Genomic DNA, 18,015 nt, shown 5'->3' with positions numbered 1-18,015 from the left:
AAGATAGGTCTTAATCCTTTTAATGGAGTCCTGTATAAAGAGAATGAAAGGTAAAAAACCTAAGAAGACCTCAGAAGCATTACAGAGAACAGAGGCCTCGACTCAGATATTTGCAGATGCAGAAGGAGGATCCCTTAGGGGAAGCCAGAAAGACCCACAGGAAGTAAAAGAGTCATTTGAAATCAGAAGCTGGGAAAGAAGGACAACAGATGTCGCCATGTACTTTCCCATGTGACAGAGAAATGCTGAGCACATTGGCCTTTCTTCAGAGTCAAGATGTCTTTCTCTTGATGACTTAGTTTGGACATTTTTATGGCCTTAGAACTTGTAATTTAATAAATCCCCTTTATAAAAGCCAATTCATTTTTGGTATTTTGAATTTTGGCAGCTTTAGCAAAATGAAGGATCCTCTTTGGTTTTTATGGAAGGTTTGAGCAGAATTGATGTTAACTCTTCTTGGAATGTTTGGTAAAATTAACCAATGATGCTATCTGGTCCTTTACTTTGTTGGTAGGTTTTTGATTATTGATCTAATCTATTTACTTGTTATTGGTCTGTTTGAAGCCTCTATTTCTTCTTGAGTCTGTGTATGTATTATGTGCATTTCTAGGAATTTGTCCATTTCATCTAGTTTACTAATTTATTGATATACAGTTGTTGATGGTGTTCTCTTATAATCTTTTTTATTTCCATTGGATCAGTAATCACGTTTCCCTTCAATTTTGATTGCACCTATTTTCATCCTCACTCTTTTCTCTGTGTCAGTCTACAGAACTGTTTGTTGATTTTATTGATGTTTTCAAAGAGCAAATTTTTGGTTTCATTGATTCTCTCTATTGTTTTGTTCTCTTTCATTTTTCACCATTCTAATTTTTGTTATTACCTTTCTATGTTCAATTTGGGTGTAGTTTCCTGTTCTTTTTCTCTCTCTCTCTTTTTTTTTTTTTTTTTGCATGGGCAGGCACCATGAATTGAACCTGGGTCTCCAGCATGGCAGGTGAGAACCCTACCTGCGGAGCCATTGTGGCCCACCTATTTGCTCTTCTTTTTCTGTATCCCCAGTTGTGAAGTTAGGTCTCTGATTTGAGATGGTTCCTTTTTTAATGTAAGCACTTCATACTGTAAATTCCCCTCTCAGCACTGCTTTTGCTGAATGCTGTAATTTTTGGTATGTTGTTTTTTCATTTTCATTCACCTCCAAATATTTCCTAAATTTCCTTGTAATTTCTTCTTTGATCCATTTGTTGCTTAAGAATGTGTGTTCAGTTTCCCCATATTTGTGAATTTTCCAGCTCCCCCTTTATTATTGATCTCTTGCTTCATTTTATTGTGATTGGGGAAAATACATTGTATAATTTCAATATTCTAAAATTTAATGAGACTTCTTTATGACCTAACATAAAATCTATCCTGAAGTATAATCCATGTGCACTGAAGAAGAATGTGTATTCTGCTGCTGTTGGGCAAAGTATTCTAAATATGTCTGTTAGGCCTTGTTAGCTTTAAAGTATTATTGCAGCCTTTTGTTTCCTTCTTGATCTTCTGTCTAGATAATCTATATGTCATTGAAAGTCATGTATTGAAGTCACCTACTATTAGTGTAAAACCATCTGTATCTGCCTTCAAAATAGTCAATATTTGCTTCATATATTTCAGGGATTGTTATGTCTTCATTTTGAATTGATCCCTTTCATAATTACATGTCTTAAAGTCCATATAATCTGATATGAGTTTAGCTGCCCAAGCTCTGTTTTAATTATCGTTTGCATGGTATAGTTGTTTCCATCTTTTCACTTTCATCCTGCTTGTGTATTTAAATTTAACTTGAATTTCTTATAAATGACATACAGTTGGATCAAACTTTTTCATCCATCAATCTTAGCCTGTTTACTGGAGATTTTAATCCATTTACATTTAAACTAACTACTGATAATTCAGGACTTTCCTCTGCCATTTTTTGCTATTTGGTCTTTGTGAGTCTAATGCATTTTGTTCCTCAATTTATCTGTTAATGCCTACTTTTATATGTGATTTTTTTTTTGTATATCGCTTGAGTTCTTCTAATTTTTTTCCATGTATATTTTCCAGACATTTTCTTTGTGGTTATCACAGGGTTTAAATTTAACCTCTTAAATATGTAACCATTATGTTTGATTTGAAACCAACTTCATTGCAATAGCATACATGTACACTACCTTATAACCTTTTGTCCACTCACATTTTTATTGTACTTTTTACAAATTAAATCATTATACAGTATGCATCTGAAACCATTGATTTATCATTACTTTTATGAATTAGCAGTTTAGAAACTATAAGAAATTAAAAAATGGCATTACATACCAAAAATACAATGCAATATTACTGATTTTATAATTACCCACCTGGTTCCTTTTATCAAGAGTCTTTCTATCTTTATTCTACTTTGATCCACTGCCTAGTGTCCTTTCTTTTCAGTCTAAAGAACTCCTTACAGTATTGCTTCTAGGCCAGGTCTAGTGCTAATTAACTCCCTTAGTTTAGTTTTCCTGGGTATGTCTTAATTTTTCCCTAACTTTTGAAAGGCAGTCCTACTGGATATAAAATTTTTGGTTGGAAATTGTTTTCTTTCAACACTTTAAATATTCTGTCCCTGTTCCTTCTTCTTCCATGGTTTCTGATGTGAAATCAGCACATAATCTTATTGGGACTTCCTTTTCTCTTGCAGACTTCTGAGACCTCTCCATGTCTTTGGGATTCAAGAGTGTGACTATTGCTTGTATAAGCCTAGTTCTCTTTGAGTTTATCCTTTTGGGAGTTTATTGGATTTCTTGAAAGTACAGATTTACATCTTTTATTATATTTAGGAGGTTTTCTGCCATTAATTTTTTGAATATTCTTTCTGCCTCTTTCTCTCTTTATTCTCTTTCTTGGACTCCCATCATGCACACATTATTATGCTAGATGGTAACCCACAGGTCTCTTAGGCTCTGTTTTAGTTTTCTAAGTTGATCAAGCGAATCATGCAAAGGATGGCTAACACAATTGGAATTTAATGGTTCATGGTTTTGAGGCCAGGGAAAGCCCAAACCAAGGTATCATCAAGGTGATGCTTTCTTCCTGAAGACTCTAGTGGTCTGGGACTGCCTACTCGTGATCATGGGTCCTTGGCTTCTCTGTCACATGGCGGTGCATGTAGCAATCTCTCAGTTCACTTCTGAGATCCACTGAATTTCAGGTTCTTACTTCCCATGGCTTTGTCTTTCTGTCTGAGTTTTATTCTGCTTATAAAGGACCCATGTTCTAGGATCAAGACCTATCCTGATTATGGTGAGCCACAACTTACTGAGGTAACAACATCATAATGCCTTACTTATGATCAGCTCACACCAACAGGAATGGATTAAGGTTAAGAACATGTTTTTCTGGGATACATACAGCCCCAAGCCACAACAAGCTCTGTTCACTTTTTTCATTCATTTTTCTTTCCTCTTTTAAGTCTGAATTATTTCAATTGTCTTGTCTTTGAGTTCATTGATTCTTTCCTCTATCAGCTCCAGTCTGCTGTTGAAATCTTCTAGGAAACTTTTCATACCAATATTGTTGTCCTCAATCCATTATTTCTGTTTGGTTTCTTTTTAAATTTCTATCCCTCTATTGAGTTTCTCATATTCTTCATTCATGGTTTTCCTAATGTCCTTGAATTCTTCCTCCACATTTTCCTTTATCTCCTTAAGCATTTTGAAGATCACTCTTAAAAAATATTTTTCTGTTATATTCAAAGTTTAGGCTTCTTTATTGATGGTTTCTGGATTTTTATCTTGTTCTTTTAGATTTGCTGAAAGTTCCTGTCCTTCGTGTGGAACTTTTTTCTATACATTGTACATTTTAATATTTTAAAGTGTTAACTCTGGGAGTTAGCCCTTGAGCTCTTTAACATTTTTATCCAGTTATTGATATGAAGAGATAGTCTTGAATGCCAGAAACTGCCCAAAACAACAAACTAAAGCAAGAATCACCTCCCACAGTCATGGTAAATTGGCTCTGCATTGGCTGATGCCAACTTCAAAATTTAGTCTTTCTGTCAAGATCAGCTGAAGTGAAAGTGATGTACAAGATCCTCTCGGTTTTACTTTTTTCTGAACCTGTATCTTGTCCTGAGCTTGTGCTTATTTTTTTTATTATTATTATTATTTTTATTTTTTTCTCTATATTAACATTCTATATCTTTTTCTGTTGTTTTGCTAGTTCTTTTCCTAAATCGATGCAATCGTGCTTATTTTTGGCCTTAAAAATTCCCCTGATTATAGGGAATAGTATGACCATCTATTTCCTGTGAAATACACTCCTCTCCTCCTCCTGTGTTACTTTATTATGTTTTAAAGTAGATAAGCCTTTGCCTCTAACCAGAGTATTTCCTACACTGCTTTAGTTGTCTGCCAGTTGCTTCCACCTGCAATGCAAAATCTGAGATGGTCAGCCAGGGAAAAGTTTCCTTCTTCAGTCTTTTATGCTTCTTTCTAATAGATTGGCACTGACATTCAGACACCCCAGTATGCACATAAGGATTACTTTGCACCCTCCAGAACCTGGCCAGTGACCCACAATGGGTGCACACGCTGGCTCCACACCACAGTTGGGGAGAGCTAGGGGAAGGAGCCATCAGAGAACCAAGAGCTTCTCCTAACGTTTTTAAAGCAGAATTTTCTTGATTTGGAACTCATTCTATTATTGTAACCCTTAAACCATTTTCTGGAGCTTTGAGGAAGATGCCTTTGTCAGTTTTTGCTAGTGGTTCAAAGATTCCTTGGGGAACAGCACTCTGGAACATTTTATGCCATCATTTTTGATGACCAGAACTATCTTTTTTTTTCAGCTGTTCCAGAAGGTACATAGTGATATATCATCATGCCCTTAATTTACATTTCTCTAATGTCTAGTTATGATGAACAACTTTTCATGTGATTACTTCCCATCCATTAATCCTAATTTGTCAAATGTCTCTTCATGTCTTTTGCCTATTTTCTAATTGTAATTTTTTTTTTTTTGATGTTGAGTTTTCAGAGTCCTTTATATATACTAATTTTGGTCCTTTGTCAGATATGTGGTTTAGAAATAGTTTGCCCCAGTTCACAATTTCTTATAAAAATGTGCTAATTAAAACTTATCTATACACTATTGAATCTCAATAGGAACCATATGAATTGTTTGAAACTCTACCAACAAAAGGTTATTTTTCTACTGACAACACCTTTCATTATTGCCTACGCTGGGATTGGATTGCTTTCATTGCCCTCTCTGGGTATGCCACAACTCCAACAGACCCAAGAGATTAGTGGGCTTTTGTGATGCACTCAGAGTAACCAGATTTATAACAGACTATCTTACAATTCAATATATGGAAACTCATAAGATATGCGTCCAGTGTATCTCTCTTAAAACAAAATTACTTGTGGATATATTCTACCAACAGAAAGCAATCAAAATTATCAATTTAATAATGTGCAAGATATGTATTTGTGATTTTCTTTAACCAGTTTGGACCATTTATATATTAACCCACAAAAGTTCTTCAGTTCATTTTGTAAACTAGGCTCTTGAGTAAAACTGAGTGGCCCTCAGCGTTGGCTTGCGTCAGGCAGAGAGGCTGTCCCTTGCACTCATATTGGCCAGTTTTTGAATGCTGGGAAGTGGACAAGGTGGTTCTTTTCTTCTGAAGGCTAAGAACCGAGGGATCTGGCCAGGCACACTTAAAAATACTTAATCTTTTTAATCCAGGGTGGGTGTCTGGGCAGTGTAACAACATGTGCTACAACACTGACAGCAGAATCATTCAGACTTTTACTTTCTGTTAAAAAAAAAAAGGACTTAATTAATGACCAAATGGCCATGTGTTTTCCAAATATTTAAAAAATGATCTTATACATATTTAAAATTTAGATTGAATAGACTGAGTCATAGATATATGCTTTTTAATTGAGTAAAACTAAAAGCCTCCATCCCGTGTTCTTTGGCAAATAAATATTTTCTCCAAATCCTCTTCGTATCTAGGCTCTGTGAGTGTTTCTATATTAACTGTTTTCAATTAGTTTACATAATGCAATCAGTGATGTAAAATAGAAGAAAGTCTAGAACAACAAAAAAAAAATCATCAAAACATTAAATTATTTCTGGGAAATGGCATCATGAAGGAGATTTATTTCCTGCTTTACACTGTTTTTACATTTCTAAATTTTGTAAAAGACATATGTATTGTCTTTTACTATTTAAAACAACAAGTGTGTATGTACTGGATGATTGCAATTGAGTTTATAAAATAATTAACACAGTAACAGTTGGGAAAGAAAAGTACCAAATTTTTCAACTGGAAGAAAATCAGGAATTTCTTACCATTTCTACTTTTTTGCTGTTTTCCCAGTTTTCCAAAATTAATGTATATTACTTTTACTTTCTATTTTCTCTGAGTGTTTGCTTTTTTATAAATTAAAAGAGCTATAAAGCTTCTATCACCCCATTAAATATAAGTTTGCTTTTTACTGATACTCTCTATCAAGTTAAAGAAGTTTTATTCTACTGCTTGCTTATTACAGTTTTATAAAGCAAGCATTTTTGTTAAGTTGTATGCTGTATGATGGGGTCACATTTCATTATTTTTCCATGTGAGTATCCCATTAATGCAGCACCATTTTATTGAATCTTTTGTTCATTTGTTTTTGCTTGTTTGTTTTTTGGCAATTGAAACCGGGTCTCCTGCATGTCAGGAGAGAATTCTACCACTGAACCACCCTTACACCCCCTGTTAAGTTTTATTTTTAAAATTTCAGTTATTTATTGAGCAGATCATTGGCTTTTCTTCTTATAAATCTGCTGAGTTATATAAATGTTCCTTAAGATGGAACCACCACTTAGTATATTTCTCTTTTAATGCACTTCTATATTCAGTCTAATATTAATATTTTATATTTTATTTAGGCTCTTTGCATCTATATTCATAAGTAAAAGTAATGTATAGTTTTTTTGTATCAAGCTAATCTAGTTTGTATCTGAGTTATTTCGATTTGTATGTCAAACACAAATATTTTCAGGGTTTTTTGTTCTCTGAGGTTGTTATAAGATTTTAATAGAATTGACTTCTGAAACCGTATGAATTATGTTTTAGGGAGAGATGATGGTAAATAGTGTGGGAGAGATGATCTCTTTCCCCACTTCCTTCTATAGATATTGGTCTATTCAAGTATTTTTTTTAACTAATTTTTGGGCCAATTTTGGTCCTCAGAAAATGTTCATTTAGTCTAGAAGATAGTGGAGTTATAATTTTGCACAATGTAATCTCATAAGTCTAAGGTCTTCTATATCTGTGGTTCTATTTGTTTTGTTCTTAATATTGTTTGTATCATCTCTAATTTTTTTTCCTGGAACACAGTTGCCAACAATTTGATTCTTTTTTTCTTCCCTTGGTTTTATTGACCCTGTTATGTTTTGTTTTGTTTTAATTTTGTTTTCTATTTAATTTTTTTCTACTTTCATTTCCATTTTCTATTTGGTGGGGATTGAATCCTGTCCCTCAAAAAAGACATATTCAAATTTTAATTTGTATTCCTGTGGATGTGGACCCATTTGTAAATAGGACCTTTAGTTTGTTTGTTTGTTTTCTTCAGTAAGTGGAAAACCTAATGCCTAGCAAAGTGAGGATTAAATGAGAACCAAGACAAAGTTCCTGGCATAATGCCTAGAACATGTTGGGGACAAAGTGAATATTACTAATATATGATGTTCTGTTGAGAAGTTTCAACTCACTGGCGTGTAAACATAACTTTCAATTTTATTTTTCCTGGAAATTGTCATTACTCAGTACTGCTCGATAACGTAACTTGCTTATTTAAACATTCTGCTTGCTGACCAGTACCGCCTCTTTTTGCATCTCACTTTCTTGCCTTTGTTTTGTTTTTCTGAGCTGATTGCAAATTCCAGATCACTGAAATCTTCCCTTTCTTCCTATAATACAACTGCTATTTTCATATTTCTTCCACCTCAGCTTTCATGGTTCATAAATATAAAGGCTTTTTTTTTTTTTTTTTGCATGCACCCTAAACTTGTTCCTCTGTATTTTCTCTACATCCGTCTGGCAAAGCCTCAAACCCAGAAGAAACAGCAGTCTCAGGTCTGCACCCAGGCAGCTGAGAAATGCCGGGATAAAACCTACACAAGGGAAAACTGGAAGCACTCTAAACTTATTATTACTAGCCTCAAGTGTGTTGATCAAATTCCCCAACAAACTTATCAGTTTCCTTACTGGATTTGACCTCCCATTCCCTACAACAAATATTTCAATGGGTTCGATTCCTGGTGCCTGCCCATGTGAAAAGCAAACAAACAAACAAAAAAACACAAATATTTCAAGCATTCTTTACTATCCTCAAGCCACTAACTCCCACTAACTGCTCCTTATCCTTTGCCTCCAACATCAATTAAAAAAAAAAAAAAATCTCTTGGAAGCTATCTCAACTTCCTGCCATCAAAACCTATTGGTTCATTTGCATGTATAATCAGTCTCTTTCCCTGCTTTATAAGAGTGGAATGTCTGTTCTCTTTCTTCTCTAAGGAGAATCACTCAAAGTGAGACATGAAGACACTGTCGACCTCTCTCTTTTTTGAGGCATTCTCTCGCCTTAGCTTCTCTGACGTTATATTTACCATTTTCTTCTTCTTTATGTTTCTCCTTCTCAAACTCAATTTCTCCCCTCAGTCGGCCTATTAAATTTTGGATGGCTTTGTGTTTCTCTTCTTACTCTCAATTCTCTTTCTGTATGATTTCATAATCAATGAAGTGACGAAGATAGGCAACTTTATCCTCTAAATTTATTTCAAATTTGTCAGTTTTGCTTGATTGCTGTCAACCTAGTTTGAGCTACAACCTTGTTTCAGCTGATCACTAAAGTGGCCTCCTGAGTGATTTCTCAACAACCTCTATTGACTCTTTCTAATCAGTTATCCACGTAACAGTCAATGTGATATTTTGAAAACTCATTTTCTCTTGTCACTTGGATGTTTAAAAACTCGCCTTGGCTTCATGTGGCGGAGCCTGTTAATTATCCCCCAGAGTTCATTCTTCCTTTTTCCCTTTTAATAATATAGCCCTCACTCCACCTCCGAGGATTGACATGACACACGGCAGCCCAGCTAGGGACTATATTTCCCAGCCTCTTTGGTAGCTGAGTGTGGCTAATGGGATCTGAATAAAAGTGATGTGCACAATTTCCGGCTCCTTCATAGGAAGCTCCTTACCATCCACTTCTTTCACCTTCCTTAAAGCAATTACCTGGCATGAAAGATGAAGTCCACTGGCGAAACACGGCAGGTCTCTTCCACCAGTCTAGATTTTAGACTGTTATGGAAAATGACTTTATTTAGACAATAAATCTGCCCTATTAAGGAAAGGAGAGAAGTAGTGAGGGCGAAATAAAGATACTCATTACATACATATATTTGGGGGTCTTTTTGCTAGAGCGGCTTAGACTATTCCCTAAGTAATAATTTTAACATTGCACTTAAAGAGCAAAATTCCTAATGTGATCTCAAAGGCCTGAGATGATCTGACTTCTGCCTACCTTCTAGTTTTCCCTTGTCCTTCTCTTCCACTATATCCTAACTATCCTGGATTTCATTCAGTTCTTCAAAATGCTGAGCTCTTTTCTGTCCAAGCCCTTTATGTGTTATTTGCCCTGTCAGGAACACTCTTCCCTCTGCTCCCTACCACTATACCTTATTAACAATTATTCATTCTTCAGGTGTTAACCCTCCATTATGCATCTCAAGCAACTGATACCTTACCCCAGAGAATGTTACCAGGTCCCCTGTGAAATGGTCTGATACCACTTTTGGGGGTCCTTTTTGGTATTATGAAATATTTCCTAGACTCAAATATATGTATATATACATAACTATATTTAAATGTTTATATATGATATACACATATATGGTTAAAATTTCAGTATACCCAAAACTCACTTTGAGAGAGAAGTTTATAATACCATTTAGTAAAGGATTTGGGGGCCCAGCTAGAGACTCCGTGTTTCTCAGAGTCCTTTGCATAATCAGGTATAGTCATGATTATGTGTAGCTTTACTGCAATGGTACATTTCCCAAAACAATATGTTATTTAGTTTTGCATGTGTATGAATATTATAAAAAGGGCACCATGCTGTCCATGCTTTTCTATTTCTGGCTTTTGTGTTCAATATTACATTTTTGAAATATATCTCTATTAATAGGCAGGCACTATTTTACCCATTTCCTATTTGATTCTCACAAAAGTCCAGTTTAATGGAGTTACAAAATTCTCTTTTATGACTATAGCACAATTTGTCCATGCACCATTTTTTATGGACATTTGGCTTATTTCTAATTATATGCACATAAGCGCATGTGTGTATTACATGTATGTGTATATATTTATGTTTATATATATATACATAGATACAAATAGCTATTCATGCATGTTACAACTATTGCTGCCATGAACATTTCATATGCATCCTTCTTTCTTTTTTTTTTAAAGAATCAGTTGTTGCCTATTTGATCTGTGATTTTTTTCTCTCAAGAGTTACTAACCCAGAATGATATTAAATTAATTCCTCTGCTTAAGAGATTTTAGATCACCTAAATGGCATGATTTTCAATCTCTATTTTGCATGAAAGTTAAACTGTGACTAAAAATTCACAAGGAAAATTTATTTCCATTTAGAACCAAGACCAAGACAGACAAATTTCTTTGACATTTCCCTCTGAGGGGTCCTTTTTTATGACTATAAAATTACTGTTGTTTTGATTTAGAATATCTCAACTCTAATTAGATTTCTCCACGGAGAAATAAATTGGCTTGCTGACTGTCATAAATATCTCATTTGGCCCATTTTGTAGTTAGTGTTGTAATTTCACCTGACACTTTGGTACCAACTGATATTATGTAAGCAACTTGCTAACTTTCCTACTACATTCTTGTAGACATTCTTTTAGAACTCTGGCTGTTTTTAATTTTAGACATCTTAAAATTACTACCTACCGGATTAATAATTCCTTTTTCAAATGCAATTTGCAAGAGTTCTAAGTGGATTAAAGCATTTAACTCTTGAAGACACGATCTTGAGCTTTTCGACATACAATGAAATGTGCCTTGTTCAGCCCTGAGTTTCACAATAAAGGGGCTCTTTTAATGTTCTGCTTCGTGTTTTGTGATCTGTCATTAATGACTCATCTACAGTAATATAGCATATGTTATTTAAACATACTTTCATGGTATGAATAAACAAAGACAAGCAATTTTAAACACCTGTGGCATTTAGAGCTTTGCAGGGAGTAAAATGTCCTATTTACTGATGTAAAATCATCCTGTGGATGTGGTTAAAGTCCTTGGAAGACTGAATCCAAACTCAATTGGACTGGACTACAATATATATCATTCCTCGTTCCTGTGACGCACTACAAAGTAGTCCTAAAAATTGATCGAAGTCACTATGGGAGTAGGTGCTGTGTGAGAGGGAGTGTTGACTTTTGACCAATCTGGCTTCACATACTGACTCTATGCCTTCCATGAACATACGATATGCTATTAGACCTTTCAGTTTTCTCATCTATTACTGGAGTATAGTAATACTATCTCACTGTGTATTTATGAGGATTAATTGAGATAATAAACACTGAGGATCAAGAACAAGGCCTTGTAGTCATCAGTGACAGTTATATGGTCTCTCTAGCATAGTACCCTAAGCAAGTGTTCATGAAGAAGAGCAGCCAGAGACTTTTGTAAAACTGTGGTGATTTGCTGAGGAAGTTAAGATAAATAATGGTTTTAAATGATTTCTTATATTTAGCATTTATTTTGTGATGAAAATACAATTTGTTTAGAACAAAATTAAATGTTGACTAATTGACCAAATAAAGACTAAATATTTCCTAATATAATGTAACCACTGTATTTATTGCTTTTGAACAATTGCCTTTGGAAACAAAATAAAAACCTCATTTTACAAAATAGAGTCCGATTGAATTAAAGATTTGTATATTCATTAAAGAAAATACAGCCATGAAGATAATGGAAAAAAACACACAGAGATTTCTAAAATGGTTTTTGAAGGAAGAAGTTCTGGCTATGTAAGATATAAGGCCTAGACACCACAAATGGATGGGCTACTATGTCTGACAATATAAAAATTATTATTTTTTACTCCTATTAACAAAATGGGAACATTTTTGGCAGCACATATAACCAAAAAATGGTGATTGTTTATTACACAAAGAGCTCTTACAAATAAGTAGGAAAGGACCAATTTAATTTTAAACTTAGCAAAAATAATACGAATGGACTTCAGAAAATAAAGTACAAATGTACAATGAATGTTTGATTAAATACACATCCTTAGTTATAAGTTTTAAAATGCAAATTCAAACAAAAATATGGCATTTTTCACCTTTCAAAATGTTAGACAAATTTATTTGATATTTCATAGCTTTGGTGTGTAGGTGTGATGAAACAGGCACATTCATTTACTATTACTGAAAGCGAAAATTGCTGAAATGAAATTTGGAGTTTGCATATCAAATTCATATCCACTGCTAGTATGTTCAAGGATTTTAATTTCAAGATTGTATACATAGATTTGCTTTCTTTTCTTTAATTCTGAAAAATCATAAATGTTCATAATAGGGAAATGGTAAAAGTATCAAGGTAATGGTAAAAGTATCATGTAAAAGTATACATGATATACTCTTAACCCTTAAACAGAATGAGAAAAAACTAAAATGCAGATTTGGAATGGTTTACAAGTTATTCTGATGTGAAAAAAAATTGCACATGAACAGTTTTTGTTGTAAAATTCCATCTATCCAAAGAATAAGGAATAGAAATGTGGATGTAGGGCGTATGTCAAACATTTTCTGGAAAAAAAATATTGAGAGTAGGATTAGGGATATGAGTGTGGAATAGCAGTGATACTCTTCATTTAATGCTTTTCTAAACTGTTTGAAATTTCCTCTGTCCTCACGTATATCTTACCTACAATTTCCAAAAATTAATGCAATTAATATGATTGTAAAAGCATACAAATTGTAAAGGGCTAAAATTAAATGTCATTAGTAGCCAGCATGCAATTTTAGGTGTACCCTGTGCTCTTAAAAGGGAACAGTCAACATTTGACATTCTTGGGTTGAAATGACACATTTGTTGATGTTTAATGAGTTTTGTTTTCCCCCAGAGAAAGCCAAAGGAAGATCAAGAGCAGGGACCCACTTTGACTCAGCTCGGAGACGGAGTCGAGCAGTCCTTTATCACATCTCTGGGCACCTGCAAAGAAGAGAAAAGAACAAATTGAAAATAAATAATGTAGGTGGCATGTGTGCATACTATGAATGCTAGTTTCCCCTGATGCCAATATTTGGTTCACTAAAGAAAGGCTCCAATTACTCATTTATTAGCTTTCCTAGATTTCTTTCCACTTTGGCTTGTGCTTTCCTATAAAGAACAAATTGGAAAAGGTCAGCAGTCATGAGACATTTCTGTAATAAAAGTGCTTAATCACAGCGTTATCACAGCACAGAGATTAGAATGTTATTGCAGTGCAGTACAATATGGTGCCAGGAACACTGCAAATGGGGACATACTGGTTACATTTTATGAAACAAGATGATATGTCATATTACACATTCAAATTTTCTTGATTAAAATTTCTCAAATTTAATTTTAGCCCCATCTATTTTGCCCTTTATCTAGTTTTACTTAATGCTTTTTTTTCCCCAGGGGTACCATGAACAAATCAAAGTCATTACTCTATTTTAAAATTTACATTTTACACAAATCGCAGTTGGAATTTTCACCCAGTGAAAGGATGGATTGAAATTACATGCCATGATGTGGTTTTGGAAAAAGTTGCACTCCCAGTAAACTAGTATAGGACTGCTTTCTGAATCCTGATATTTATCTGTCAAAAGCCCAGCAGATTTGTCCAGGTTAGTGTGATGCCCCGATAAATCCCAGGGTGATCTGAACAGTGAGTCAAGAAGTATTCGCAAAGTCCCCTTTGGGGAACGGAGAGAAAGAGGGAAAATTCAACTCCCCACCCTCCACCCCCCCCCCAAAAAAAAGCCACAGCAAATAATTGTGCCTATAAAAGATGGTTCTTTGCAGAACTGTACATGACACAGATCTTCCAAGAGTTCACACTTAATTTTAAAACTAGTTTTTAGCAGTGAAAGACTTCACTAACAAACCAGAACTAGGCCTATTTAGCAGTAGATCTTCCAGGACAATTTTTCAAATGATTTCAATGTCATTAATTTGCATGATAAGATCGATCATCAGAACAGATTTTGGGGTTGTGTGGCTATGGATGACAGATATAAATACTCAGGGTCTGCCTTGCAAATGTCATTAGAAAAAAACATATCAAACAATTAGAGGGTGCATGGGTGGTTCAGTGGTAGAGTACTTGCCTTCCATGTAGGAGACACGGGTTCGATTCCTGGACCATGCACCAAAAAACAAAAAACAATTAGAACTATTTTGGAATTGATCCAAGATCTAGAAGTTCTGGGAGTTTGGAAGAGAAATGGATTATTTGGCAATTTACTTTCTACATGAGAAAGTTTGAGGACTACCTAATCTGACATAGAAATGCTTTGATAACTTCATGCATCAGACATACAGACTATGGGTTTTTCTGATTGGGGCAAACAAAGATGCATTCAGCCCAGAATATGGAGTGAGATCTGACATAAAAGTATCACAGACCTGGTTCTGCTTCAGTGTGAATCTTTCCGTGAACCCAGAACAAGGTGTTTTGTCCCTTTCGTGCTCCAGACCATTCAACCATACCTGTGTGGGTCTGCCACGTACCTTGGTTGAGGGTCACACACTGCTTTTCTGTCCTGACTTAATACAGGGGTTTCCTAGGGAAACCTGAGCCTTAGTTTCACAATGAGTTCCTGAGAGTCCAGCAAAGGCTTAAATCAGGGCACACAATGGATTCTTTTGCTGGTTCTTATTTCTTTCTTCCTTCAGTTACCAAGTCAGCCTAGGTGACAATAAAGAAGAAACAAAGGTAACCACTTGTGGACCAGCATCATATCTAAATCAGAAATCCTGCAGTCTGAAAGCTGACACCATCTTCTAGCCTTTAGTTGAAAATCATTTAAAAATAGCCAGTTTAGTGAGTTTTAGAATACATTTGTTGAACATGATATTTTTCCCTTTAGTTTCTACAAAGTTCAAAGCAGTACCTAAAAATCAGACTGTAGAAGAATCATAACTTACACTACCTAGCTAATTTGCTCACCTGCCATTCATTTAAGAAGTATAAACACAAAGGTGGGACATCAAAATAACAGTAGAGGACTAGACAGCCAACAAGTTAACTCTGACATTTCAGGTTAAATCCCATGTCTAAAAGAAAAGTATAGAATCAGAACTGGCCTTGTATGCCATCTCCTTTAAAAAGAACAGAAGAGAGAGAAGGAAGGTGAGAAAATGACCTGGAGAGTTTATTGGCTGAACAATCAACCTTTAGAAAATTCTGATTGTAATAATGTTCATACACAAAAAAAAGAATTCTTAATATTTTATAGTCCTTTGTTGCTAGAGATTTCTTTCACCCATGTCATATTGTTTGTTTCTGACAGCAACATGGTAATAGGTATTATTTTTATTAGTCTTCTTGTAATGATGGGTTAAAACAACTTATTAGAGATCTCAAAAAGTAGAAGTAGCAGATCTGGAATTCAGCTCTAAATCTTCTACTTAAAGCCACAGTGCTTTTTCTCTAGTACAGAGCTGTGGAACAGGTTTATATGATTCCGCTGTAGACAAAAGGAGTCATCAGGCCATTGACTTGGTTTGGGAATCAGGGTGTAACACCTTTTAGTCCTCCCTCTAACTTTGCTGGTTACATCCTGAAAGGTTGTTTAATTTCTGCCTTTCTTTATTTGTTATATTGAGAATGGGATGATATCTGTGTCTAAAAACCTGGTGTAAATATAGAAAGATTTCCCTCTTTTTGCTCTCTTGCCCATTCAACTGATAGTTTTGCCGTAAAAATTCTTTAGGAAACAGTTACCTCAATTAGATTTGATGCCAACTGTTGCATTTCAACAATTTGTAGAGTACATGTTATATAGCTACAACTCCATTGGTATTAAAGAGGTATTTGTCAAAATTAATAAATAATATATGAATAAAATCTAGATTAATTGGTTGGATCATTCTTCAGACATACTCCATATGCTTGAGGGCTATAAATAATGTCTTTTCCCTTCTTCTACCTGCTAAAATCACACTTTCCAATTGAAGAAATTTTTTCCACTCCAAATGTATCTGATAAAAGTTTACAAATAAGCGTTAGAGAAAGGGGAACATCAATTTGTTCGCTCAGATAATGGTGTCATGATGTATACAGGATTTGACCTAAAAAACATTTAAAAATCTGAGCCTAATCTGACACGTAGTGAATTCTCAGTATCTCTTTAAAATAATTTTAAATAATGTGATTTAAGTAACCTATAAAAATGAAATAACATGATTTATTTCTTGTTTGTTGGTATGTTAATGTCTTGCTGAACTTTTGCATCAGCCTCGCTCATGCTTGTGTATGATTATTCACCTGTAATCCCCAGAAAATAACATAGGCCTTGATTTTTCCCTATCCTCACCCTTAGACCTGGCTTCTCCCTCAAACAAGGTAAAATTTTAATTTCTGTGACACGATGGGAACAATTTATTTTGTATAGAGCATAAGATATTCCTAATATTTTATTATGGTTAAATATTTGAAAAAATTATATTAGAAGCCGCCATGTGCTATTGTAACCTTAAGTGCTTATCACCCTTGAGGCAATTAATGCTGTGAACCCTTGCTCCCTCTTTCTCCTATGGACCAGCCTGAGCTTTGATGTGAAGCCCAATAAGAGTATTTCATTATCCTCTGCTCAGTGTTATACCCGAGTCCACCATGGAGATTGCATCTAGAAACCAAGGAATGAAGTGAAGGGTCAGGTCATGGATCAAGGAATTGAGTAGAAAATAGAAACAACAGCAGATGGACATCCAAGAACCATCTGGAAGTAGTGGAGCAGTACCCCACCCTGCAATGCTAGCATTACGGGATGCCTGTGTGGGTTGAGTGAGAATATTAACAGAAAGTAGGAACACGTGTTGGGAATGCCTACCAAGGAGAGATTCCAGACAAGGGGCTCCTTAATACTAAGGCAGCAGAAATATTTGATCACTCATAGTCACCAAAAAGAGTGAAGTATTATTCCTGATTGCTCTGGATCTTTCCTAAATCCTCAGGCACTTCAGGCTTCCTGAATATACCACAAGAGCCTGGCCCTGCCTCAGTGCAAGAAAACAACACTGTGACCTGCACAGAACTTGTGTTCCAGAACTTTTAAAGCCATTCTGTTAATTAAACTTAACTTTCACATTTTGGTTCCCATCACCTACCTTTTATTTCTCACTAATTGAGGTCAAGGCAATGTCTGCAAGTATCTGGTCACAAGCTTGTCACATCTCCACACATTCCATTGTTGGGTCTCCCTTTGTCTTAGAGCAGTAAGTAGAATTGTTCATCAATTTGGGCTGCTTTCAAAATGAAGTGCATTTGCCGTTATCAAAACCTCCAGCTCTTCTGCATTTAATCAGCTGCTCGGTGACTATTGCCTTTCTCCTCGCCCTGCCTTGAATACTAACTCTTCAGTAACCGTTCCTCACCTTGCCGTCCTAACAACAGCTGGGCAGGGTCAGAAGGGGCCCATACCAGTCAGGGTCATGAGGCTTAATTCCCAGCTTGAAACTTCACCAACAATCACAATGCAAAAAATGCATGTAGTCAGCACAATCTGGTTACATTTTGGGAAAAAAAAAAAAAAAAAGTAAATATGTGTTCCAATATCCAATAGCATTGTGGATATCTTTCCATAAAAAAAAAAAAAAAAAAAAAATCACCTTTGCTGTCACCAGAAGAATCTCAGGTCAAATATATTGTTTGGATA

The 18,015-nt window shown here is 35.0% G+C and overlaps 1 protein-coding gene across 1 annotated transcript in view; it reads left to right on the top strand.

The window, feature by feature from the left end:
- Positions 1–18,015, top strand: part of KCNH8 (potassium voltage-gated channel subfamily H member 8) — a 396,752-nt gene that overhangs the window by 193,755 nt on the left and 184,982 nt on the right. Inside the window, exon 4 of the mRNA XM_077130036.1 lies at positions 13,230–13,357. Within this exon, the coding sequence (XP_076986151.1) occupies positions 13,230–13,357 (128 nt within the window). The remainder of the gene's footprint in view (positions 1–13,229; positions 13,358–18,015) is intronic.

Source organism: Tamandua tetradactyla, chromosome 15 (assembly GCF_023851605.1).
Source record: "Tamandua tetradactyla isolate mTamTet1 chromosome 15, mTamTet1.pri, whole genome shotgun sequence".
NCBI classification, from domain to species: Eukaryota; Metazoa; Chordata; class Mammalia; order Pilosa; family Myrmecophagidae; genus Tamandua; species Tamandua tetradactyla.
Note: the sequence above shows the minus strand (reverse complement) of the source record. Positions and strands in the feature narration are given on the sequence as shown.